Source organism: Pseudophryne corroboree, chromosome 4 (genome assembly GCF_028390025.1).
Source record: "Pseudophryne corroboree isolate aPseCor3 chromosome 4, aPseCor3.hap2, whole genome shotgun sequence".
In the NCBI taxonomy this organism is placed as follows: Eukaryota; Metazoa; Chordata; class Amphibia; order Anura; family Myobatrachidae; genus Pseudophryne; species Pseudophryne corroboree.
The window spans coordinates 849,985,467-850,013,290 of NC_086447.1; the positions used below are offsets into that span (position 1 = coordinate 849,985,467).

General features: G+C 44.4%; 1 protein-coding gene and 1 pseudogene across 2 annotated transcripts in view; both read right to left on the reverse strand.

Moving 5' to 3' along the window:
* Nucleotides 1–201: 201 nt before the first annotated feature.
* Nucleotides 202–27,824, reverse strand: part of ERLEC1 (endoplasmic reticulum lectin 1) — a 48,958-nt gene continuing 21,335 nt past the window's right edge. Inside the window, exons 2-14 of one of the 2 annotated variants that reach the window (XM_063918654.1) lie at nt 24,637–24,741; nt 19,477–19,557; nt 18,097–18,174; nt 15,830–15,890; nt 15,537–15,580; nt 14,368–14,591; nt 13,931–14,060; nt 12,692–12,850; nt 12,093–12,152; nt 10,785–10,909; nt 8,709–8,786; nt 8,538–8,613; nt 202–395 (exon numbers count right to left, since the gene is read on the reverse strand). In XM_063918654.1, the coding sequence (XP_063774724.1) occupies nt 324–395; nt 8,538–8,613; nt 8,709–8,786; nt 10,785–10,909; nt 12,093–12,152; nt 12,692–12,850; nt 13,931–14,060; nt 14,368–14,591; nt 15,537–15,580; nt 15,830–15,890; nt 18,097–18,174; nt 19,477–19,557; nt 24,637–24,741 (1,293 nt within the window). In that variant the 3' untranslated portion in view covers nt 202–323. Of the gene's footprint in view, nt 396–8,537; nt 8,614–8,708; nt 8,787–10,784; nt 10,910–12,092; nt 12,153–12,691; nt 12,851–13,930; nt 14,061–14,367; nt 14,592–15,536; nt 15,584–15,829; nt 15,891–18,096; nt 18,175–19,476; nt 19,558–24,636; nt 24,742–27,824 lie in introns of both variants that reach the window. The other variant, XM_063918653.1, reaches the window with a different exon arrangement.
* On the reverse strand, nt 26,781–26,899 carry LOC134912199 (5S ribosomal RNA; annotated as a pseudogene).

Genomic DNA, 27,824 nt, shown 5'->3' on the forward strand with positions numbered 1-27,824 from the left:
ATACACATACAAGTTATGGTGGCACAAACAATAAATAATAATAAATAATAAAAAAAAAAAATGTTTTTTAAGTGGTAAAGAACCAGCTTACATCAAAACTGGATTCACAAACTTGTCCTGCGGGACAGAAACCGCCAATATGTAATCACATGTTGATGCGAAGAAAAAGTTTCATAAGCACACAAAAAAAGAAAAAGATCGTTGTATTTAAAATCTGTTTTATCCAATATATACACAAATGTCCTAGAGCATTTCTCCTTTGTACACTTGATCCGCTGACTAATTACAGGTCCCAGCAAAAACATTCAAGTTCATTTTGCATCTCAGTTCGGAATTGAGAGGAGTCCATTCTCATCAGCTGTATCCAGGATCCGACATATTACTGGAGATTCCACCTAAAGAGAGTGGAGGAAACCAGAGTGAACATTTCATAGTTCTGCATTACTATAACAAAGTAAGATGTATGCTGATTGGCCATATAACAGTTCTCAAATTGTACAGTGTGGTCCTTCCTTCCACCTGATGGACAAAAGACCGGATGAGCGGCCAAACGTACAGATCTTACAGCCATGATAACTGGTGGTTATGATACCGGTATAAGCAACCTACCTAAACCGTTCACCGGCTGAGCGACTAATCCTGATATGCAATTTCCAGAACAGGGACTATGGAGCACAATTCTCCATAGTAACCAGAAAACACCACGTCTCAAGACATACCATGTATCCAATCAAGTAGCTTGTAAGCCCCTTCTGAGCAGGCTCCTCCCTACCTTCTGTCGGCTCCTACTGGGATATATCCACAGTATCCTAGTGACACGATTTATGTTCAATTGGGCACAAATATAATAAGGATGTGTTGGGTGTGGTGCCTCTGGACTGGCTGAGCTGGATGGCTTTAGTGTGGCATACCTTTACATTCTATTAACACTTTTCACTTATTAATTTTTTAACACTCTCTATTTTTATTACATTTCATTTTTGTATCACCTTTTCAATAGCTTCGGCGTCCTAAATACTAATTTATTAACACTATAGTTTTTTCACTGGTATGCTGCCCTGGGCTTTCTGGCTTATGCTGGTGTTTTGGGGTGCCACACCCTGCACCTAGATATAGCGCTAGGGACCCCAAATATACAGAGATGCCTTGATGCGGCTTTGGGGCTTATTCACACATTTGCGCAAATATGTGTAACCAAGATCTCTGAATTCTAATATTATGTGGGATTTATATCTGGTTACCGTTATGATTCGGTGTGCTGGGGGAAACAATGTCTCTCTTTTTTTCTTGCTCACAAATATAATAAGCCCAGATTTCTGCCATGTAGACTTGAGATTTAACGCTGCAATCTGCCACTTGGTTTCAATCTCCCATGTCACAGAGACAAGCAGCGCTTACTTAGCCAAAGCTACATGGTTTCTAGGTGAAACCACCGGGCTTCACCATTTAAAAATTAAACTCTATTTTATTGGCCAATTTACCTTTGAATTCTTTTGGCTGAAACTGGCGCGCTTCCTCTCTATGGCTCACCACCTTAGCAGGGATTTATCATCCCCAACAGAGTGAGGAAACCACAAACTAACAGCAAAGAGAGGAATGGAAGCACAGGGAAAACATAGGCTTGGTTATGGTTGGCATGGGAGATTATTGGGCATTAAATGGTAAGCAAAATGCATTTATATTAGGCACAAGCAGAAGATAATTGGCACAGAACTCTGGACAGGATTGCCGATATGCTCAGCACTATGGTAGAAAGGTGGTAATACTAAGCGCAGCCAGTGTACAGTGGGCATGAGGCTATAATGCTGGGCACTGGGCTGTGTATGATATATAGGAATGTAACAGACAGCGAGACCTGACGATATGATGGTATGAGGTTGTTATGCCAGGCACAGGACACAATATTGTGGGCATACTTGCAGTAGGATCTTCCTGATGTCATCTTGATGTCACCGTCAGACCCAGTAAGTCACCAGTGGACCACTAGGGACATATTAGCTAATCATGTCAACAAATGTCAAAGCTGTCAATACTGACATTATGAATGTTAAAAAAATATTGAACACCCAGTAATTGTCCCACCGACTTCCCCAGACAACTGTGTTTCGTGAATTAAACTTGACTGCAACCGAAGTCACATAGTAAGGTTGAAAGAGGCATAATGCCCATCGGGTTCAACCTGTATTCTGTGTTACGCTGTTCCTAATATAATGCACCTGCTAAAGTAATGGTTTAGTACCAATTGACAACTATGATTCTTACCACTCCCAGATATTTAATGTCAATCTGTTAAATGCTATAACCCTGAATACTTTTTCCAGTTAGAAATGTGTCCAATCTGTTTTTAAATGCATTTACAGAGTCTGCCATTATCACCTTCTCCGGCAGGGAGTTCCAAATCTTTATTGCGCTTACCGTGAAGAACCCTTTCCTACGTTGTGTATGGAATTTTCTCTCCTCTAGCCTCAGCGAGTGCCCACGCGTCCTATACAGAGTTCTTTTAATAAACAAATCCCCTGCTAACTCCTTGTAATGACCCTTTACATATTTGAAGATAATAGGATTTTGGTACTTACCAGGTAAATCCTTTTCTTTGAATCCATAGGGGGCACTGGAGTACTCTTGGGATATGGACGGCTTAGCAGAACAAAGGCACTGAATATTTAAATTTAGAACTCTCCACCCCTCCATATCCCAGAGTACCTCAGTGTACGACCTCAGTGTTTTTTACTGAGCGAACAGGAACTATATAGAGAGGTTGACAATGGAGAATTCCTATAACATAACGGACAACCACAAAGTTGACACATAACGTTACTGTCAACTAAACCGTTGACACCATAACCGATAGACATTTATAATTTGAACCAATCGGTGAAAATGTGTTACCATAAGCTCCTCTGAGCTTAATACAACCCAGGTAAAACTGCTCTGGGTGGGCGTCCAGTGCCCCCTATGGATTCAAAGAAAAGGATTTACCTGGTAAGTACCAAAATCCTATTTTCTTTTTCATCCACTAGGGGTCACTGGAGTACTCTTGGGACGTACCAAAGCTTCCCTCGTGGGCGGGAGAGCTGTTTGACACCTGTAACAGTAGGCGGCCAAAGCTAGATGCTGATGCCGCAACCGTTTCATAACGTGTAAACGCGCACAAACGTGTGCACTGAAGACTATGTAGCCGCGTCGTAGACGCTTCACGACCAGCTGATCATGACATTCCCACAGAACCTGTGGGATGAGCTATTACTGACGTAGGCGACTGTAACTTAGCCTTAAAGTAAGCCTGACTTGTAGTCATTTTTATCCAACTGGATAATGTCTGCTGAGAAACTGGCTAACCCCAGTTGGCAGCATCATAGAGAACAAACAACGTATCCGTATTACGAACTGTAGACGTTCGGGACACGAACTGTAGACGTAGACGTAGACTGTAGACGTAGACTGTAGACTGTAGACGTTCGTGTACCACATTCAGAATTCTAGAATGTGCTGTCAACACAGGAACCACTATTGGTTTATTGATGTGAAAAATAAGAAATCGGAATTCGTCCGAAGTTCTGCTTTGTCATGAGAAAACCCAAATATGGTGGCTTGGAATACAAGGCACCCAAATGTGAAAACAAAACCCTTGCCGAAGCTAAGGCTAGAAGAAAAACGTTTTCCAAGTGAGAAACTTAATCCCCATTTGTTGTAAGGGTTCAAAATATGAAAACTGTAAGAAATCTGAACCCAGCTTCCAGTCGCATGGCGCTGTAGGTGGGATAAATGGAGGCTGCACTTTGATGACACCTTGTAGAAAAGTGTGTACCGACGCAATAGAGTCAAACGTCTTTGAAAATAAATTGACCACACAGATACCTGCACCCTTAGTGCAGATAAACGCAGTTTTCCATTCCACCCCGTGTGTAAAATAACAGAATACGGGTAACTTGAAAGATGAAGTCGGAACTTCCGAGCTTCACACCCACCTATATAGGCACACCAAATTTTGTAATAATGAGCTGCCGTAAGCGGCTTCCTAGCTCGTAACATGGTTGGTATAACCGATACTGTAATGCCCTATCTCTTTTCTTAAGAGGGCGGTCTGAACCACCACCCCGTCAACCGCAGCCGCGGTACATAGGTAAATAGGGGTAAAAGAACGGTCCCTGTTGTAACAGGTTGGACGTATTATGAGCGGGCAAAGATCGTGTGCGAGTATGATTAGAGAAGCAAGCTCTCCGAAACCCATGAGATATCACTAGTATGACTGTAACGAACTGTCTTATGATCCGTTTTAGCAACGGAGAGAGGCGCGGAAAACGGTGGAGCCAGATACACGAGGCTGTACGACCACGCGAATGTGAGAACCTCCACCGCCACTGCCCTTGTGATCTGTCGTTCTGTACACATACTGAGCGTTTGTAATTGTGGCAAGATGCCATCATGTATACCTGAGGGTAACCCCACCTGTGTATCCACATGTGAAACACCTCTGGATTTAATGCCCAGTTTTCTGGATGAAAATCCCGACGGGTGAGATCATTCTGTCTAACAGATGTCCACTCCCGGAATGAACCCCGTCGACAACATCACCTTATGGTGTTCTGGGCACTTGAGGATTCGAGCTACCTCCCGCATTGCGATGCGGCCTCTCGGTCCTCCCTGGTTGTTGTGTATGCAACTCCCGTTGCGTTGTCTGACTGCACTTGGACAGACTGAAAGCGAAGCATGTAGTGCATTGTAAATTGCAGGGAGTTCCAGGACATTTATAGACAGCAATCTGTCGTGATCCGTTTTAGAACCCCTGTCGCTGACCTTTTTAACTACAACTCCTCAACCTCTGAGACTCTCGCCCAGAGTATAGACACCCTCGCCCCCTGGGGGAAACGCGAGTGAAACCCGGCGAACTAAAGCGCCATGAAAACACATCATTGTTGCTAATAGGCGAATACACCAATGTATCGATAGTGTGCGTGGCTTTTGCACTAATTGTACTAGATGGTCTGTTCTTTCTGGTGTAGTAGGTAAATCTCTTTGATTGACCGTATGTAAAATCATGCCTAGGAATTGAAGTCGTTCAGACGGAATTAGATGCGATTGTTTTTGAACTTGCACTGCAACCGTGGTGTACGTTAGTAGCGCAAGTAAGAGGAACCTCTGTTGAGACAGAGTTCATATGAGCAGATCGTCTAAGTATGGAACGATTGTCACTGCCAGGGCTCTGAGATGAGCTATCATCACCAACATCACTTTGGTGAATACCCGAGGCGCTGACATGAGGCCAACCGGTAGAACCTGAAACGGGTAATGGTTGTGGCGTATTGCAAAACGCAAGAACCTGTGATGCGGTGACCATGCAATCTTGTGGCTCCAAATATGCAAATACTAACCGCAGAAATCCATTGTCAAACTGTAGTAAGGGACTTGCTGATTGATACTGCGACGGAGCCCTCCGGCTTCGGTACCCCAAACAGAGGGGAATAAGTAACCCTGACTCTGGTGGTGTACCAGGCCTGGAAATAAAAACAGCTGAAAACAGCAGAGACTGAATGGCAACCTGCCAAAACTCCTAATTTCGTCCGACAGAGGCAGTCTTTTAACCTTTAAATAGCGGATACATCCATGAGTGGATGCCTGGAAACCCGGCAAATGTGTAAAGGCGCGCTTCCACAATTGGAAATTCGAGATGGCCTAAGACGCCGTCAAGCCACTGGCTTGTCGACTTTAGCGCCCTGGCGTTACAAGTCTTGACTGTTTTTGTACCACAGCCTTGAAAAGACTGGATTCTAAAGACTTTAAACGCCGGACCAAAGTATTTCCGTTTTGATACCGGAGGAGGCAATGTTAGACTTTACCAAACAACTTCTGGCCTTGTCGCTGAAACTAGCGACGCTAAAAAGCGAGAATCGAGGTAACAGCCGTCAGCAGAAGCTTTACCGAGATACTCTGCAGCTTTTTATTAACGATAAGTGAAACGTGATCATCATTGTTTCCATACATAGAGCGCCTAGTGACCCAAATGTATCTTGGGTCTTTATAATGTTTGACACAGACGAATTCACCAATGGCGGATTCTCCCATTTAGATGTGGAAACGGGTAAATAGACTTAAATCTTAGTCAGATATTCTAAATAAGAAACTCATTGAAAATCTGTCGTTTATTAAATTCGACGGATTAGATGTTAGAGTCTCCTTAGTCTCTGTAAATTTGAGACATTGACTCACTGGTCATTAGCAATGTATGGTTGCCCAAACCCCGCACTATCTGACTGCTGGTTTAATGTGCCCTGTGAGGTCTGACATAGAATTGTCAGACTGCATTAAATTATAAGACCAGTTAAATTAACACCTTGGTACCCAAAGGGAAATTGTACCTTTGGAAAGACTGAGACTCCTTTGTTAGAGCCTGCGGAATAACTTCCGTCGATCTTACCGCTCCTGTCGAGCGGAGTTAATTTGAATTGTCAATGTTTAACATAGGATCTGGGATTCTGAAAACCTACAAACATAGTGAACATGTGGTAGATTTATGTCTAGTTTAAAAGTATTTTTAGTCTGCGCTGAAGCCTTACTCCCTATGCAGACAAACACAACACAATAGGCAACGGACAGACACCTGCACGACTTAGTAAAGTTATTATCTGAAGGTGTGTAATATATATTTATTTATGGCTGAAAACAGTTCACATGGGCAGCCTATGTGAAACCCGAACCAAAATTCCCACTAACACCCCTGCGCCTCTGGTGGCGTAGAGATGTATGGCAGGAATGTTCCGGAATTACAAACTGTAAAACAACAGGAAGCATGGTTAAAATGGCCCCTTTGCCATGCTGACCCTGATAATCACAGAACAAGTTACAATTGCTTCAGTGTTGATATAGCCTATTATACAATGATAATCACAGGCAGGGTACAACACATGCTCTAGTGTGAATAATATATAGGCTCAATAGCCTATTATACAGTGATAACCACAGACATTAATATAGGCTCAATAGCCTATTATACAGTGATAACCACAGACATTAATATAGGCTCAATAGCCTATTATACAGTGATAACCACAGACATTAATATAGGCTCAATAGCCTATTATACAGTGATAATCACAGGGCATGTTACAATACATGCCTCCAGTGTTACAATACATGCCTCACTATCATTAATATAGGCTCAATAGCCTATTATCTAGTGAATACATGTCACATATATATATACATAAACTGTGGCTGCTGTTCATATAAGTATTTTACATAACCTTGCCGCTGTAATCCGCCAGATTTCACCGCCCCCCTTCCCCCCGTGCTCCCTGTAACGCTGTGTCTCAGCGGGAAGCCGGGGAAGACTTGCAGGGAGGCTTTCTTGCCGAGCAGCGGAGGTCACCAGAAGCGCTCCGCTTCTTAGCGCTGGTGACTGACGGAGCGTCTGCGGGTGGACGTTGCTAGGCAGCCGGACGGAGCGGCGGCCCGGTTGTCACCCTGTTAGCGCTGGCAACTGATGGAGTGTCTGCGTGCTGGGCGGCCGGACGTAGCGGCTGGGATGGGCGGCCGGACGTAGCGGCTGGGATGGGCGGCCGGCCGCTGTATGGAGCGGCTGGGCTGCCAGACGTAGCGTGGCGGGCGGATGTATGAGCGGCGGGAGCGGCATTACAATACTGACCCACATAGCGGGACGGCAGCCTGCGCTGACCGCCCCGTTCCCCAGCCTACCTTACGCTCTGTATCTCCGATCATGGCTGCGACGGGCTTCTATGTGTAAGCTCCGTCCAGCTCTTCAGGTCATGGCTGCGACGGGGCTTCTATCTGTAAGCTCCGTCCAGCTTGCAGGAGACAGTGGGCTGCCTGTGGCTGTGAGGGTGCTCTTTGTGAGGACCGACACGCCATGCGCTGCCTTGCAGCGGCACCATCCCGGACCCATGTTTTTCAGAAACTGGGAAGGGATGTGTAAAAAATGAAAAAGTAAAAAGTAAAAATGAAAAATTAATAAAATCTTCCACCAAGTGTGGGAACTCCCACAAGCCGATGTTAGTGCTTTGAGCACAGAAAAAACACTGAGGTCGTACACTGAGGTACTCTGGGATATGGAGGGGTGGAGAGTTCTAAATTTAAATATTCAGTGCCTTTGTTCTGCTAAGCCGTCCATATCCCAAGAGTACTCCAGTGACCCCTAGTGGATGAAAAAGAAAATAATAATGTCTGCTCTTAGACGCCTCTTTTCTAGAGTATACATATTTAACCTAGTAAGCCTTTCCTCATACTCCAGTGTCTCTAACCCTTTAATTAATTTAGTAGCTCGCCTTTGAACTCTTTCTAGATCCCCGATATATTTTTTATAATATGGTGCCCAAAACTGAACACAATATTCCAGGTATGGACGTACCAATGATTTGTACAGCGGCAGGATTACATCCTCCAGCTACAGTAGCTACCACCCGGTAATTCAGCTGCAACATGCACCTCTGGTAATCATAGATATTGTAGTAATTGACTAAATACTGGGGAGCCTTGCAAGTACAACTACATTTGGGGGAAGAAGGAGAAGAAAATATACTTACTCCGAGAATGTACTGGCAAGTCTGTGGCTCGAGCATATAGACTGTAACCGCGTGAGGGGATTCGGACTCTTTGCACCTAGTAGAACGTAGACAACAGTGCCCAGCCAGTTAGTTGTGCATCTCCCCGCACACCGCAGTGAACACAGTGCTGCATGCACAGACCATACTCACTTTAGTTTCACAATGACCTGTCTTGGCTTGTTTGTGAAATCACAAATATCTCCTCCGCCGTAGAAATGTGACACCATTCTGAAAGAAAGTTTGGTGGAAAATGTTATTTCTAAAACCTAGATACACCTGCAGAGATGAGCCCCACTCCCACTAGGGACGATGAAGCTGGAAAAACCATGCAGAGGTGGAATTTTGTCCAATGCCTATAACAGCATTCACAGTATCAATCATGGAATCAAAAGAATTTCTTCTAAAAAATATACACATTATAAAAAAAAATTGGCAGCAAAACCAACACTTGCAAAAACTTGAGAAATGATCTAATTACAGTATAAAGGAGTAAAAGTCCTCTTGCAGGATTACGAGGGTAACATAACGTTCATGTGTGTCCATCTGCTGATGCTTTAGGGCAGGGGTGGGCAACATGCGGCCCGCGAATCGATCCTGCCTGGCCCGCTGTCTCCCATCAGTGTGCAATGACAAGCGGCCCGACTGGCTGAGCCGCTTGTCATTGCGCTACACTACTGCCGGGACTTCCTCTGTGATGTCATGCGCTGGGCGGCACAGGGGGGGGGGGGGGGGGGGGGCGGAGCCACAGCAGGAGTGGCGGGCAGTAGCAATGACTCCGGGGAGCGGACAGCAGCAGTGAATCCGGGCAGTGGGCAGCGACTCCGTGAAGCATGGGCAGCGGGGATCAGGCAGCGGATCATCTTCCACTGTGAAAAAAAGGTAAACCCCCTGCCCAGCCAGTACCTGAAATGGATTTGTACTTAAGCTGCAATATGGGTTCAGGTGGGGGGGGAAATGGGAGGAGATAAAAACTGCTATATAGGTTCAGGGAAGGGGAGTAGGTACTGCTATATAGGTGCAGGGGAAGGGGGGGTAGGGACTGCGGTGCGTGCGCAGTTCCGACCCGATTTACAAGATATTTTGTGTGTGGCCCTCGACTATTCACTGGAAGTGTTAAGCGGCCCCCCAGCTGAAATAATTGCCCACCCCTGCTTTAGGGGAACCAAATCGGAAGAGGCTTTTAACAGTGTGAGGCTAGTGGCACTGGGTAGAGCTGTAACTTACCTGTCTGTGGTATACAGGAAAGTGACCGGAAAACACATCTACTAGTATCTGCACGCTTTCATTTCATTTAGCAGGGATGCACCAAACCTTAGGTTGGGTTTATGCTACAACTAAGTTATGAGGATTCCAGCAGGACTGTGATCTTTTTAGGATGTGACTACCAAATTCAAATTTTAATATTCAAGACATAATTTGGTTCTTAGAATGAAAATGAAAATATAATTGAGGCTCCTTTCGTCTTAATTTAAAACAATAGTTAAAACATTGATGATCGAGATATCGAACCATCAATGAATGGAACATTGCGACCATCGTGAGCTTACATTTTGCTCCTCTCTGCAGTCGGCGACGTACACAGGGAAGGTAAGGGTGGTTTCTATTACATTCCCCTGGCGGCTGCTGATCTCTGCAGCCGTGGGGTGAAGGGGGTGTGCAGCCGGGATACCCGATCAGCAGTGATCGGCTCCAGGGCAGATACTGGGAGAAGGAAGCAGAGGGGCCAGGATGTCCCTCTTAAGAGTGGCAGCTGCTGGAAGATTATCTTCTAGCAGCCGCACAGTGGGCATTTTTGAGTGATTGCATCTGATACGACCATGCCAGGCAAGTGGTTAAGAGGTAAAGCAATGTACTAGTGTAAGCTATTAAGGTATAAGTAAAGCTCTGTGTATAAAATGTCAGTAGTGTAAGACATTGCTGTGGATCTCAGGTAAGGGGGACAGGTAAGGTTTGAGCGTACATGGATCATCACAGCAGACACAGGCACAAGAGGAAACGCTTCTCCCAAGTGACCTTAAGATTAATCTCTGAAGGACACGTGGCAGCAGACGTAACTCATCACTTCAACTCTGATTTGGACATAATGAACGCAGCACTCTTCTAGCTGGGAACAGACGACAGTTACGCTCTGCAGTAGGACACAATCCTAGGAGTTGTAGGTAAGAAAAGGGGCAAGATACAAATTCCCATAATAAAGGCGCTGACCATTACGCGACAATGACTTGCCTCACAGTTTGTACTCCGTCGTCTGGTGGATGGTACAGCCTTGCTGCGTTTTTCTTAGCCCAATCTAAATGCTGTTCTGGTTTCCAAACACCCACAACAAGCGTCGTTCTACCAGTGTCTTTATCCTATACAAAAGAGCGAGTGTCAACCCAATTATATATTCAGACAATGAAAACTAAATAGCAATTGAATGGTATACGGTTAGTAATTGGAAATAATGCAGCTGCTACATACACGGTATACAGAAGACCGTATTATTTAAAACTCCTTTAAAAGCAAATGGGTATGATCACTGGATTAAACTTTACCTATCATCTAGACATTAGTGTACAGGTGAATATACCATGGGGTTTAGGTAATAGCCCGCAAATTGTAGGCTACTGCAAGATTATTATTTTTTCTTCCATTAATATTTTTTAGTATTCAATTTTCCAATACATAAAAAAGGAAAAGGATACAGAAAAAAGGGGGAAAGAAAAAAAAGAAGGTAGGGGAAGGGAAAAAACGAAAGGGAGAGGGAGGGAAAAAAACAAGGGAGGGGAGGGGGAAGGGAAAAAAACAAGGAAGGGAAAAACAGAAGGTAGGGGAGGGGGAAGGGAAAAAAGGAAGGGGAAGGGGGAAAAAAAGAAGGAAGGGGAAGGGGGAAAAAAAGAAGGAAGGGGAAGGGGGAAAAAAAGAAGGAAGGGGAAGGGGAAAAAAGAAGGAAGGGGAAGGGGAAAAAAGAAGGAAGGGGAAGGGGAAAAAAGAAGGAAGGGGAAGGGGAAAAAAGAAGGAAGGTGAAGGTAAAGGCAACTGCAAGATTTTGATGAATTTTTAAAAGCAGCAGTCTTTAAAAGGCAATGCCAACCTGGTTTTCCCTTTATATAAATTGCTGCTTGAAAATATACAGTACCAGCTAGTTCAAAGAAATCTCACAACTGTATACAACTTAAAGGCTATTACCCGTACATGGAAGTATTTTGCAACTTTGACCACTTAACTGATGATTTTTCTCTTCAAACCCTTTCACAACATTGTTTTAAAAAATGTGTATTTAATATAGTTTAAAAAGTATTTGTTAAAATATTTAAATATTATATTATGCACATCTGCAGAATGGATCTACTCATTAAAAAAACTGGGAAACACAAATGAGCAAAACAAGAAAATAATGGATAAGACCATGCAGGACAAGTACAACTGCTAAAATGGTCTAAAAATGTACATTTATGAAGTTCTCAATACAACCAGGACTGTACTGTACAGTATGTCACCAAACATTTGACTGAAGGGCTCCATCTAGTGGTAGCAGGGGGGACGTGCATTTACCTCATGATACTGATGGACGTATTTTCCATAGCAAAATTCATACTTCCACCATCCAACACCCTGCAATAGTAAGATTAAAAAAAAAAAAAATATGTGTCAATAAGACAATTGGGGATTTTGCCGGCAAAACTGGAGTGTCCAGAAAAGGTTATTCTTGGGCCCCAAGCTCCTCTCACCATGCGTATCTGTATACCGTTTGTACAGATGTGTCCTCACACACCTAGCCTCAATTCGCCATGTAGCGCGAGACATCTGGCGTGAGTGAGGTGCTCCGAGCTGTGTAGCATCCGGTGCAACAAAGCCGCTTATATATCTGTAAATCTGGATACGAAGTGCAATGGAACTTGGCGTGGAAAAAAGCCGTGGTTGCTGCCTCATAGCACTTCGCATACAGATTCCGTTGCAAACAGATGTCCAAGTGTCATTTGGGCGATAAAGACACCTGGGACCTGGTGCGCCGAAAAGAGAGCTTTGGCCCAATTGCTGCAATATTGTACAAGGACACATCTGTACATACAGTATGTTGTCTTCTTTCAAGATGTAACCCTGTGCCCATGAGCTGGTAATTACTCATCCCATATGATACATTCCTTTCTTACCCCATGAAAACAGTAGGAGCCAGTGAGGAACTCTTTGATCAGCTGCTCATCCGTCAGCTTGGAAATGTGCGTGGTTCCCACAGTTACTTGTTGCTGAGATCCCACCGTCACTGGCTTGTGGATGGTGGAGAACTTATCCTTCATAGCCTGGCGCTCCTCCTGGAATTATAGGTTTCATCAAGATAGAGGTAAATAAAATGTATGAGAGAAACACAGGCCAATATTTATAGCACTTACATAGAGATGCCAATATAATGTGTCTGTTGTTAATGCACCTCACTGCATTGGGCACAACTGTCTAAACAGAATACCTTACTGCCTTGATTGAGATGGGCCTTTCACAAAACAAAAAGCACATGCCATAATACAAAAAGGAAATAATCAAAATATATTATGGTCGTTTTCCATCATCAGATTTTAATATAAATGTGCTCTCCTGCAACTTTCATAACAGGAACTGGAGAATAGAATCTAGGCCTCATAATTGAAGTCCATTCAAAGTATTAATATAATATGACCCAAATCTTTAGAAAACATTTCATCAGTAAATCCTTCAGTAAGTCTTAAATTGCATTAATCTTCTAGTTTCATATTCTCTGACTGTACAACGCATACCTATTATTATTTCACATCGTTATGTGACTAAAATGCACAAGCAGACTCTGCTGATTAAAATGATAAGCGGCACGCCTATATCCTGTGTGCGGCCGCACTTGTATCTGCATACGAAATGTTTTCTAGGAATTGCATTTCGCGTGCAGATACAGCAGCGGTCGCACACAGAATATAGGCATGCCGCATATCATTGTTGCTTGTGCGTCCTGACATCGTTTTTAAAATAAGACGCATTTTAATGGAAAAAGCCGCACCAAAAGACGATCTGCGATACCAAGTCCCGCCATGGAGGGCTGTTTAATGTGCAGGGAGGCTAGATGTGGACACATCTGTATTTGCGCTCTCTCAGGCGATATGAATAAACGCAAAACCCCTTTAGCCCACTGATGGGCACTGTTGAACAAATACAATTTACTATTGTATCTGACCCCCCCCCCCCCCCCCCCCGTCATGTTTTGAATAACAGTGACCAATAATACACAGTGGGAAGGAGAGTAAGAATACTATATTATATATATATATATATATATATATATATATATATATATATATAAACTTTACTGCCGCTTCCCTTCCATCCCAGAGCTGTATCCAGGTACACACTAGATGTACTGACGGTGTTACCTCTTTGTTGGGTTTAAGTGGCGTCTTACTCATTTCTTTCTGCTGGTCAAGTTTCTCAAGACTTTGTGGCCTTAGAGGAGACCCCGGCATTGACTGGCAAAATATGTCATTTATAGGAGAGGTTTTAAACCTGTGTGAAAGAGACTTTAAATTACATTGTGTCGTCTGAAATATATTTCAATTGAAATGATAAATGTAGAAAAGCTGTAAAGCATTACAAAGTTTTCAAGCGAGTGAATAACACCCAAATATGTGAGTGTGTGTGTGTATACACACACATATATCTATATCTATATATATATATATATCTATATCTATATCACACCCTCCCTATGCGTTTGTGCCGCATTTAACTGACCTCAACGGCACCCTTCGCACACCAAAGGTACTCGCTACCCTGTGGTAGTGAATACAGACTGACATCTAGCAATACTCACCTGTATTTCGGATGACTACATAGCAGAGGTGTCAGTATAATAACTTCATATTCACATGTGATTATTTCAGCGACAGACAAGATCTCGTGCTTGGCCTCGGGGTGACATATGTACATCACTGTACTGGATCGGGGTTGATTCTGTTTCAAGCTGCACGGTGTTCCATTCCCCATCTCCACTGGATAGTATGGGGTCATCTGTCCTTCAATGTTTTTGGTGGGGATCTGGAGGCAAAGAACAGGTATTTAGTAGGGATACTATCTAACACTGTAACTTCTAGAAACAAGAGCTTGTCGTCACCCTCCGCAATCCCTTCACAGAACGCCGGATGCCGCACAAGTGTTCTGTCAGAATAACCCTGTAGAACAATGAGTGATCCTCTGACACACACAATGCAGGCATTAATCACTAGTTACAGCGAGCACAGAACATTATTATATCGAATCACCACACATTTATAAACAAGCTGTCATGCTGGAGTTATGACCGGCTACCTTCCTCAGCGGGAGAAGGTATGGGTTGTTGGGTCGACTGAACTTAGGTCGACATGTGTTAGGTCGACAGGGTATCTAGGTCGACCTGTACTAGGTAGACAGGTGAATGGGGAACCCCAATTAGTGCACAGTGTCCCCTCGCATGACTCGCCATGCTTCGGGCAAGGAGGTTACCGTTCCAATCGTAGTCCACGTGGATCTTAAAGTATGGAAAAATCCCCAAAAAATTTTTTTTTTAAACTCATGTCGACATTTAGACCTGTCGACCTAGGACAGGCCGACCTAATGACCATATCGACTTAGTTACCCTGTAACCTAACGCATGTTGACCCAATGCTTGTCGAACTGAGTTGGGTCGACCTAACGCGAGTATCCCGCGGGAGATGTATCAAACCATCTAAAGAGGACAAATAAAGGTGTTGTCCACAGCAACCAATCACATTCTAACTATCATTTAGCCTGTAGTTTATAAAATGCTAGCTACAATCTGATTGGTTGTTGTGTGCAACACAACTTTGAGCACCAGGAGCTCTAAATAAGAAAACAAGAGCTCCGTTACCATATTCTCCTGTTTAAGCCATGAAATCCTGCATGAGCAGAACCTGAATCTCATTCCCAAGAGCTAGAAGCTTAACAAACGGCAATAAAGGGAATGCGGGTAAATGTCTTACTTACACGGTCATGGCTTCCCAGGTTCTCTCCTTCTTCCTGTGTCTCGCCTGCTGGATACAATTAGTAAGACCTGTTATAGGCAGAGGTTATCCAGTACAGTGCGCCTTATTCACAGCGCGGCATTATGCCCGCAGAGCACTACGCCTTGTCACCCGCACTGTTACTCAATACATCCAAATGGCGGAGTGTAAATAAATAAGTCTCTCTCATGCATGGAGACACAAAGCGTGTGTCTGTAATGAACCCCCGCCGGCCACAGAAGGTTTCCTGCTTCTAAAATCGCACAGGGCACAAACCTGCATCAGACGCACTCGTCTTCATCATGTTTCCCAGGTAATACTCCTGAAGATTTGTTTGCTTGAAAAAAAAACAAACAAAAAAAAAAACACAGAACGTATGAATGTTACCAAGTTACTATGGGGCAGATTTATCAATGAGTGATATTCTTGTCATCACTTATTGCTAATCTTAAATGGTGATCCAGCCAATCAGCTCCTGTCATGTGTTTGAAAAATGACAGGAGCGGATTGGTTGGAGCACTATCTAAAGGCCCGTACACACTGGCCGATATATCGGCCGTTCTCTTGAACGGCGGATATATCGCGGGACCGTCGCCCAGTGTGTACGGCCGATACGTCTGTGAACTCCGTCGTTCACAGACGTATCGCGTCGGCCCCGAAGTACAGCCGACCGGCAATATATCTACCGATATATTGGCGCGTTGCTGTGTGTGTACGGCGGTCGGCCGACCGCCCGTACACACGCTGCGGCAGCCGGCGGTGATTGACAGCTGAACTGGCCGAGCGTGTGTACACGCCCGCCCCCAGTTCATGACGTCAGTCCCCGACGGATTGGGCAGTGTGTATGCTCTACACACTGCCCGATCCGTCCATAGATATATCTGCAGATCAATTGATCTGCAGATATATCTTTCTAGTGTGTACCCACCTTAAGATTAGTAACGGGTAATAACTAGAATATAACTTGTTAAATCTGCCCCTAAGTATTTCCATGTGTTGTATAAACAATGTAAATCTCCCTCTAATGTCACAGCCTAACAGAGGGGGTAATTCAGAGCTGATCGCAGTTGCAAATTTGTTAGCAGTTAGGCAAAACCATGTGCACTGCAGGTGGGACAGATATAACATTTGCAGAGAGAGTTAGATTTGGGTGGGTTATATTGTTTCTGTGCAGGGTAACTACTGGCTGCTTTATTTTTACACTGCAATTTAGATTTCAGTTTGAACACACCCCACCCAAATCTAACTCTCTCTGCACATGTTATATCTGCCCCACCTGCAGTGCACATGGTTTTGCCCAACTGCTAACAAATTTGCTGCTGCGATCAACTCTGAATTAGGCCCAGAGTCTAGGAGATACGGGCTTTACCACGCCATAGGTGACCGCGCTGTGCTTTCTCCCAACAGAGCTGAAAGCCAGTAAACCAGATGCAGCCCAGTGTAATATATGGTTACAATGCTTCAGACAATGCTGCTCATTAAAAGTTCCTTCCCTTTTTTACTAAAGCTTCTAAAAATGAAAAGTGGTGAAGCTGCCCATAGCAACCAATCCGATTTGGTCTATCATTTCCCTATTACATCTTAGAAAATGATAGACAGAATCCGATTGGTTGTTATGGGCAGTCCAGGTTTTAAGGCTAGCCCTACTTGAGTACAGGTGACTTAATTAATACATCAGTTACTTTGATCTGATCACCTGTGCTCAAGCATGGATATCTGTAAAACCTAGACTGTTAGTGTGCCTTGAGGACAGAGGTTGGGAAACACTGCCTTAATCATTGCTCAGAGCATTCTAGAAACGTTCGGATTGTAGTGACAAATCCAATTGATGGAAAAACAGAAATCATTTGCAATGCGGCAACTAGGAAATTCATTCCAGTGGGAAAGGGCCCTTCGTATTCAGCCCAACTTCAAACTGACTTTTGTATTCAGATCACGCCTCTAAGTTACTTCTGCCAATCTATGGATTATGCCCTCTGCTGCCTGTATGTGTTGGCATGCCTCGCCTTCACCAGATGATAATGATCCCTGCCCCATCTTCCAATAACCCCTAGCCATTTTTTTTTCTGCTACCCAGTATTGCTTTTCTCATCTACGTGGGCATCAAATGAAAATATAATGTTCCTGGCATAAAGGTTTCTCATTACCTAAAAGAAGGTCATAATTATAAGGGATAACTCTAGGGGCCGGATGTAATGGCTTGCAAGACGGTTGGAGCTCCGAGACTCTGGCTGAACTTGTATGGTTATTTTTTTAAAGCGGCAAACGTTTACAAGGCAAAACCAACCAGGTTTTGCCTTGTAAATGTTTGCTGCTTTAAAGAAACGTATGAGTTCGGCCGGAGTCTCGGAGCTCCGGCCGTCTCACGAGCCATTACATCCGGCCTTAGGACTGGAATGAATCACGATACAGACTACTAGGCAAAAGAACAGTGAACTGCCCCTCATGGGAGGGAGAAAGCTGTATATTAGCATTATCCGATCTCTCAGAACTCTGCACTAACACGGAGGTGTAAGAAGAAGGAACAGCTAACGCAGACCTACCTGTCCGGCTTCCTTCTCTTCATGATACTGCCGAATGTGTTTTCCATGGCACACCTCATATGTCCAATACGACTCTATCTAAAACGGATATTAAAGAGTAATACGTCTGTGCCCTGTGGTTTTGTGCCTGCTTGCATATACACCTAGAACTGGCATGAGGAACAGATACACAAACATGGCGACTATGCAGGGGACAAAGGTTATATGGACAATTCCTCACGTCACAGACATTCTAAGCTTTCACATAAAGATACGACATTGTGTACTGCTGGAATATTTGACAAACTGCTGCATCCAGCATTGGGCTATATGGGGCTCATTCCGACCCGATCGCACGCTGTAGTTTGTCGCAGCGCAGCGATCGGGTCGGAATTGTGCATGCGGCGGCACCGCAGTGCGCCGGCGCCTGGCTGCCTTCGTTGCCTAGCGATCGCCTCCGAGGCAGAGGCGGTCGCTGGGCGGGAGGGGGCTGTACGACGGCGTTAAGCCGCCGTTTAGGGGGAGCGGTCTGGCCAACACAGGCGTGGCTGGACTGTTGGGGGGGCGGGCCGCGGCGGCTGCGTGACGTCACACGCAGCCGCTGCGGGCTGGGGAGCGACGAGTAGCTCCCGGCCAGCACGCTAAAGCTGCTACTCGCGAAGTGCAAAGGCATCGCCGCTGTGCGATGCCTTTGCACTTCTGCGGGGGAAGATGGCACTGACATGCGGGGCGGACTAGCCCTGTGCTGGGCGTCCCCCCGCATGTCAGTGTGAATGATTGTAGCTGTGCTAACCCCCGTGTTTTACAGGTAAGGGAGGGAGGTGTATATCCCGCACAACACACTTCGCTATGCCCTATTACAGAATTACGGAGGCTTAGGTCACCTCATATAGAATAATGAATCACTACTAGAAACCATGTTTAATAAACCTTGACGGAACAAAACAGAAATCATTATCCGAGATTTAGTATGAGACAATATAGTCACATTATACAACGACACACTACAGGTAAATGTTATAAAGGCAAACAAAATAAAATGGTATAAAGACAGAAAGAGAAAAGGAAAGACTAATAGGTAACCTAGAAGAAGAATGAATCCTGGTATCTCTCCATAAGGGATGTGGTCTCATTGCTTCCAGATTCTAATACCCCTGTTCTTACAGGGGACTGGGGAGGACACAGAATTCTGCCCAGCAGAACTGGGTCACAGACCTGATGAGCGGAGTTTCTCACACAGAATAATAAAACCGCCAGAACATGCTTTCAGCGCATTTCTTCAAAAGGTGCCAATGTATGTACATTACAGGAGGGATATTTAGGAATACGGCTGCTCTTAGGCAGTCTAACATTGCAAATACTCTGACGCGTAAAAACATAGAAGGGAACAAAGACGGGTACCCTATAGGAACAGCTGGTTTGCTTGAAGAGAGGCTCCAACAGTTCTGCTGGGGTTGGTCCTTTATATTCTCGCTCTTCCTCCTTTAGATATAAAACAGAAAGTTACACTTTCATGCAGCACTTCTTTTTTTTTTTAACATCAATCATTTTTATTTATTTAGAAGGAAGAGAAGGGGGGGGGGGGGGGAATAGGTACATGAATACATGAGACAGCATAATGGCAAACATGTACATACAGTTCAAAGTCAGTCAAACAGGTACATCAGAGAAACAGCAGTGGAGCTAAAACAATAGAAGATAAAAGAGAGAAAAAAGGCGGCATCGGGCACATTATATATACAGCTCTGAGAGAGAGGCAATCCTAGGTTTGTGGGGGGGGGTGCATGTCCGGGGAAGGGGAACGTAGTATCAGTGTAGCGCCCTCACCCTCCGTGATAAACAGATGCCAGGGCATCCAACGAACTAAGGGGGATTTAGCGGAAAAGGAATATGGGATGTACTCAGTCTCCATCAAAAAGTGTAGCTGGATTTTGTGTCTAACTTTTAATAAGGGAGGCGATGTGGATTGTTTCCAGTTCTGGGCCAGGGCTGCACGTGCAGCGAGACAGATATGGCCTAAAACAGAATGTAAATGAGCACCCACGGATCGCGGGTACACATTCAATAAAGCTATGAGAGGGGAAGGGGACGGACAAGTCAAGCTCCAGAACTTTACTGATTAACCCAAATACCTCCACCCAGTACAATTGAATATGGGGACATGTCCCAAAAATATGGAAGAGGTGGCCTACCTCTCCGCAAAGACGCCAACAAAACTTCGAACATGCAGGCCAAATCGTGTGCAACCTATCAGGTGTGAGGTATAATCTGTGTAGTAACTTGACATGCATTTCGGAGTGATTCAGGTATTTAGACATTTTAAAAGATGATAAAAAAAATCTGCTGCCATTGAGAATCATGTAGGGTACAGCCAATATCCACCTCCCACCTGATTTGGGCTCTAGATTTAGAAACGGGGGTCAGTGTCAGTAATGCTCTGTACCAGAAGGAAATCTCACCCTTAGAAGTATCATTAGAAAGTCGGCCTATGACGTGCGAAATAGAGGGGTGGGGTGGGGTGAGAGTACGGTGGAGGCTATTCCACCAATGTTGTATTTGATAGTATCGAAGCATCTCAGAGTTGGGCAGAGAGAAGCGTCCCTGGATGTCAGGAAAAGAGCCAAGCACAGACCCATCAAACAAGTCTCCCAGGAACCCCACCCCCCTGGAACGCCAATTTGCCAGATTGAGATTAGGGACTATGGCGGCCACCGTACATAACGATACTCAAGATAAATTATGATAGGAAGGGGATAGGGCCACAGTCAATTTGTCCCAGACCTGTAACGTGGCTCGGGTAGAGGGAAGCCTGTGGCCGCAGAGACTTGGGTAGCCAGAAGAGATCTTTCAGGGGAAAATGAGGACAGGCCATTTCCTCCAGACAAGTCCACCCCGGACGCGCATCTCTACAAAAATCTTTAATCTGAGCCAAGCGGCAGGCTTCCTGGTACAGTGAAAGATTAGGCATATCCAAGCCACCAACTCTCCTCGGTAGAGACATCCTTGCGCGGGCAAGTTTAGGCGGGCGCGAAGACCATATATAATTGGTAAGAATAGCCGTGGCCTTATCTAGATATTTCTTTGGGAAGACAAAGGGAATAGTACGGAACAGGAACATTAATTTGGGAAGCAGCGACATTTTAAAAGCGGCCAGACGCCCCAACAAGGAAATTTCATAATTAAGTCATGATTTGGTGAACAACTGAAGGGAGGCCAACAGAGGAGGGAGGTTAACTTCAAAAACAGAAGAGGTAGATGGGGGGATGAAAATACCTAAATATCGTATCGAGGACGTTTGCCAATTGTAAGGGTACTTAGTACGCAAAGAGGCCAAGGAGTGAGTGAGATTAATGGGTAGTGCATCGGTTTTAGAGGCGTTTAATTTATAATAAGATGCTGCAGAGTACATATCTAAAATATTGTGCAAATGGGGGAGTGTAGTGTAAGGGTCAGTTACAAATAAGAGAACATCGCCCGCGAACAGACATAGTTTATGAAGGGAGGAGCCTAGCCGCAATCCTGGGAACTGCGGGTCCGCTCGGAGCTTAGCTGCCAGAGGTTCAATTGCCAGGACAAAAATGAGAGGGGAAGGAGGACAGCCCTGGCGGCTGCCATTGTAAATCGGAAAGGGGGAAGACAAAAAACCATTACTGAAGACCCGGGCTGACGGAGAGCTATACAAGGCTAATATAGATGAAAGGATTTGATCGCGAAGGCCGAATTTTAACAATACTTCTCGCATATAAGACCAGTTTAAGCGGTCAAAGGCCTTTTCCGCATCCAAAGATAACAGAAGGAGACCTTGCTTACAGGCTAGGGAATCTACGAGGTTAAATACCCTGCGTGTATTATCAGACGCTTGTCTTCCGGGTATAAAGCCGACCTGGTCTGGATGTATCAGGGAGGGGAGGAGGGCGTTCAATCGTTAAGCAATTAGTTTAGCATATATTTTAATGTCCCCGTTCAATAGCGCAATGGGGCGGTAATTTTGACAAGAAGTCAAATCCTTACCCGGTTTGGGGATCGTCCATGCAGCACTTTAATTATTGTACTGCAGTACTGGTTATTGCGCCCCTCTTCCTTGCCACCTTAACGTGGAGAGAGATAAAGTACCAAACAATCAGCCCTTAACTGTCATTTTGGTTGGTGCTGTACCTCTCTCCAAGGCTTAGCAATCTCCTATAAAAAGGTATAATTATAGCATATCATATAGTAATTATTAGTATCACCCGTTATCTTCAAATGCTTTATCTGTTGCTGGAAACCGGTTTGTGTTATAAATGAGAAAATATAACACTTTATTATCACAATTTTGTCTCATTAATTGAATTGTTTACATATGTCTTTGCATATTTTATCTGCAGTTGTCCAACGGAGGGACCAGTGAGGCCAATGTGTGACCCTTTACCACAGTGTACTGTAGGCCCTAGTCATACAGTGCTTCCACAACTCATTACTTCCCTCCAGGCACTCCCTCACTTCATTAACACGGTTTAAACCTAAGTCAGACCCGGGACAGACCCTGTTCCCTTTGCACTGGCGATCCCGGTTATTCCCATATTAGCCCCATTTACACTGTACATTAATGCGGTGTTAAGTGTTCTGCCAGTGCTTGGAGATGACATCATCTCCAAGTGCCCGGGATCCGGCTCTTCCTATTCTGTAAACAGGACCACCATCCGTTTACGAGATCCGGTCTGAAGATCGACACTGTCTAGGTCAACAATGTTTAGGTCGACCACTATTAGGTCGACAGTCACTAGGTCGACAGGGTTTCTAGGTCGACAGGTCAAAAGGTCGATTTTTTAAAAACTTTTTCATACTTAACGACCCACGTAGACTACGAATGGAGCGGTAATCTGTGCACTAATTGGGGTTCCCGGTCACTCTACGAAGAAAACGACACAAAAAACAACAACAACAACAACAACAACAACACTCATGTTGACCTTTTGACCTGTCGACCTAGCAAATGTCGACCTAGAAACCCTGTCGAGCTTCCAACCCTGTCGACCTAGTGACTGTCGACCTATAGTGGTCGACCTAGACACTGTCGTTCTAATGATCCACACCTCCATTTACACCTGGGTTCTTTCCGGGTCCAACCCTGCTCACTATCCGGGTTGGATTCCTGGGTCACTGGACCTGGGTTGTTTTTCGGGGACCCGTTTATCCTCCAATCGGGCCATGTACTCTGTGACACAGCCGCGCCAAACCACTAATCCTAAATACCTAAAACATGATAAGCGAATTGAGGAAAAAGGAACACAATGATGGAGAATTTACACAATGCAAGATAACCAGGCAAAAGATGGGTCCAATACGAGTGACCTGCACAGGCATCATTATACTTAGGTGTGTATTCAATTGATGTCGGATCCTTTCCGACGGAAAGGATCCAACATTTCAGTATTCAATTAGCGCCCAAATCCTGTCAGATTTGTCCGTTTTCGACAATGCCAATCCGACTTTTTTTAAAGTCGGATTGACATGGTCGGAAACGGGGCTAAAACCTGTCGGGTTTGACCGTGAATCCGACAAAACACGTGGATCCGCGGCTAATCCGCCGATCCACATGCTTTCTAACAAGTCAGATTTTCTGATAAACGGGAGTTTGACTGAATAGGTCAAATCTGGATTCAACCTTAAACTCCCGTTTATCCGACAAGTCTGGAAATCCGACTTGAATTGAATACAGCCCTTAATCTGCAGCTTTATAACATTTCCTTTGCAACAAAAAAGATAATCCTATGTAAATAGTACACTATTGGCCTGATAATAAGGGACACAGTTGCTAAAGGCCGATTAGCGTGCGTGTTGCTGGCTACGTCTGTACTGTAGACACATACCGCTACAAAGCCTTTCCCTGGTGCACATCCGTACGTCTGGACGTGCAAGGCTGAGACACCCACTGCCAGCATATGAAGAAATCACCGCCTGATGCATCTTTAGACGCCACCATCTTAACTTGTACCAGCCCTATGGCAGGTGAAAATATTCCATCAGGGTACAGCCTCCTATCTGAGTGAATAATTGCCCGAGTTCGCAACCAGTTCAGCGATGCTCCCATAACACGGACCATCTCTGTGCCGCTGAGCAGCCCCCTCTCAGGAAGGCCCAGTACATTATCAGTGCGTGTATCTGAAATCACAGCGGAGACTCTGTACTGACACAATTGGGATGCATGCGCCATGAGACTTCAATGCATTTGTAGTGAAAAAAATAAAATAAGATTGCACTCAGCTCCGTCAACATCGGCACTGCATCCGACTCAGAATCAGATGCAAAGCTAAGGAAACAATACCCAGCACAGGAATCACACCAGGCATCTCATGACATATGACGCAATAGAGATAAGTGTAATAGGACACATCTGTAGGTTACTGGTAGTAAGCACGAGTAATACCGAGGCTTTATAATGACCTCAGTAGGTAGGACTCACTCTCTGGGATGTGAAAAATGGCAGCCGCCATCGTATAACCAGTAATATGGGGCCAGATTCACAGGAAAGGCAAAAAAGCAAATCACAGAAAAGCCAATGCTGAATGACGGTAACATTACCTGATGCTCACTGGCAGTAAGTGGGAGCAGACACTTATATTTCTCCTTATCGGCCGTTGTCATAATGATGTAATTGTCCTCTCTGTACGGTATGCCTGTGGTCGGCTGTCAGAGAAATAACAAATATATTCAGTCTCAGTGGCCGGAGGAATAGGTTTCTGAGGTGTTGCTGACCTGTGCAAGTCTACGCTGCTCTATAGTGCACAGACGCCTTTACACTTCACAAATCTACTGACTGCAACAACCCAATTATACAAAGGCTACAGTAGATAAAACACGATTATATATATATATATATATATATATATATATATATATATATATATATATACAGCAAGAAAACTTGGCGGCACTCAGCAGACTTCTTTCAATCCTTTAATATGGTCTTAAAGCCGACATGTTTCGGGGCTTGTACCCCGTCCTCAGGGCCAGAACTGTTCTGGCCCTGAGGACGGGGTACAAGCCCCGAAACATGTCGGCTTTAAGACCATATTAAAGGATTGAAAGAAGTCTGCTGAGTGCCGCCAAGTTTTCTTGCTGTATCATTTTGTGACCCTTGGCCACCGGGAAGGCACCACAGCACTATACCCTGGGGGATACTGGAGTGCCGGGCACTACTCTGTGATTTATTATATATATATATATATATACACACACACACACACACACACACACATACACGTACACACACAGTATATATTAAAATAAGAATTTACTTACCGATAATTCTATTTCTCGGAGTCCGTAGTGGATGCTGGGGTTCCTGAAAGGACCATGGGGAATAGCGGCTCCGCAGGAGACAGGGCACAAAAGTAAAGCTTTCCGATCAGGTGGTGTGCACTGGCTCCTCCCCCTATGACCCTCCTCCAAGCCAGTTAGGTACTGTGCCCGGACGAGCGTACACAATAAGGGAGGAATTTTGAATCCCGGGTAAGACTCATACCAGCCACACCAATCACACCGTACAACTTGTGATCTAAACCCAGTTAACAGTATGATAACAGCGGAGCCTCTGAAAAGATGGCTCACAACAATAATAACCAGAATTTTGTAACTATGTACAAGTATTGCAGATAATCCGCACTTGGGATGGGCGCCCAGCATCCACTACGGACTCCGAGAAATAGAATTATCGGTAAGTAAATTCTTATTTTCTCTATCGTCCTAGTGGATGCTGGGGTTCCTGAAAGGACCATGGGGATTATACCAAAGCTCCCAAACGGGCGGGAGAGTGCGGATGACTCTGCAGCACCGAATGAGAGAACTCCAGGTCCTCCTTAGCCAGGGTATCAAATTTGTAGAATTTAGCAAACGTGTTTGCCCCTGACCAAGTAGCTGCTCGGCAAAGTTGTAAAGCCGAGACCCCTCGGGCAGCCGCCCAAGATGAGCCCACCTTCCTTGTGGAATGGGCATTTACATATTTTGGCTGTGGCAGGCCTGCCACAGAATGTGCAAGCTGAATTGTATTACACATCCAACTAGCAATAGTCTGCTTAGAAGCAAGAGCATGAAAAAAACACAGGTTGTTGATCTTGCACCGAGATAGATTCAAAAATACAAGGAATTATATAGAAGCCAGAAATGGACAATCATATATTGGAAATCCTTATCTGTCCGTATGGCGGTGCGCCCAGGGTCATAAAAATGAAGTATATGTATATCTACAAAGAGAAAAAGTATGACACTAGTTTGGGCGCACTCTTATTTTTGTTTTCTTTTAAATTATGATCAAATAAACAATAATAATGACATCTTAAGCTTGTACTATACACCTCCTTAGAAATCCCAAAACTGTATATATGCTGCACGTATGACCATATATGAAAATGGTATCAGGGAGGAACACCAATGGATGTTTACAAGATAATGTGTGGAATGTTCAGATCCTTAATTATATCTGGATAATTGCATAATGGAGGGTGGCTACATCACAAGCAACCTCCGTCTGCCAAGGATCTGTACAAACTTAGTTTGTATTGATACAACCCTAGATAGGGTAGAATTAGTGAATGGGAGAGCCCACACACTGTATGCTGATATCTAGTAGTGATCCACGGTCTTAGATTGATAAATTTATTAGGAAAAATTAGTTGGAATCAGTAAAGTAGTGATACTGCTGTTGGCGTTATTGCCCTTGGTAGATCTTCCTACTTCACCGGGTATTCCCTAGTGGTCACCCGTCTAGGTACTGACCCAGCCCACCTCCGTTTAGCTTCCAAGATCGGACGAGATTGGGCGTGAACGGAGGGGTATGGTCGTAGAGAGAAATTGCCCTACATCGCCAATGAGAGTGCACCGAAGCGGAAGGATGGATTCCTTCTCGGGAAAAGAATGTTTATAAGAATGTATAGATAATAAGATGTGAATCTGCTGTCCACGTTAGACTGGCGGGACGTGTCCCGTAGTGGACTAGTCCGCCTGAATCGTGGATGAGAGTTCACGGAAGGAAGAGAAGTGGGAATGAAGGAAAAGAATTACACAGTTATATAAGACACATATATGGACATTCTCAATTTCCTCCGTACACCTATCGGATTTCAATTAGATATGCGTCTTGGATAAGCAGTATCGTACTGATGATATAATAATGAAGAAAAGCATAAGATGCCGTGAGATAAACACACTAAATATTCCTTTGTGACAGTGGAAAAGTAGGAATTTGTTTTGAACAGTGGTGGGCACACGGTATTTGCCTAGAAAATGTGTGTATTTTTTTGTTTAAAAGGTAAATATACCTACAGAGGTCTTGCAGAAAAATTTATTATTTTTCTGCAAGACCTCTGTAGGTATATTTACCTTTTAAACAAAAAAATACACACATTTTCTAGGCAAATACCGTGTGCCCACCACTGTTCAAAACAAATTCCTACTTTTCCACTGTCACAAAGGAATATTTAGTGTGTTTATCTCACGGCATCTTATGCTTTTCTTCATTATTATATCATCAGTACGATACTGCTTATCCAAGACGCATATCTAATTGAAATCCGATAGGTGTACGGAGGAAATTGAGAATGTCCATATATGTGTCTTATATAACTGTGTAATTCTTTTCCTTCATTCCCACTTCTCTTCCTTCCGTGAACTCTCATCCACGATTCAGGCGGACTAGTCCACTACGGGACACGTCCCGCCAGTCTAACGTGGACAGCAGATTCACATCTTATTATCTATACATTCTTATAAAC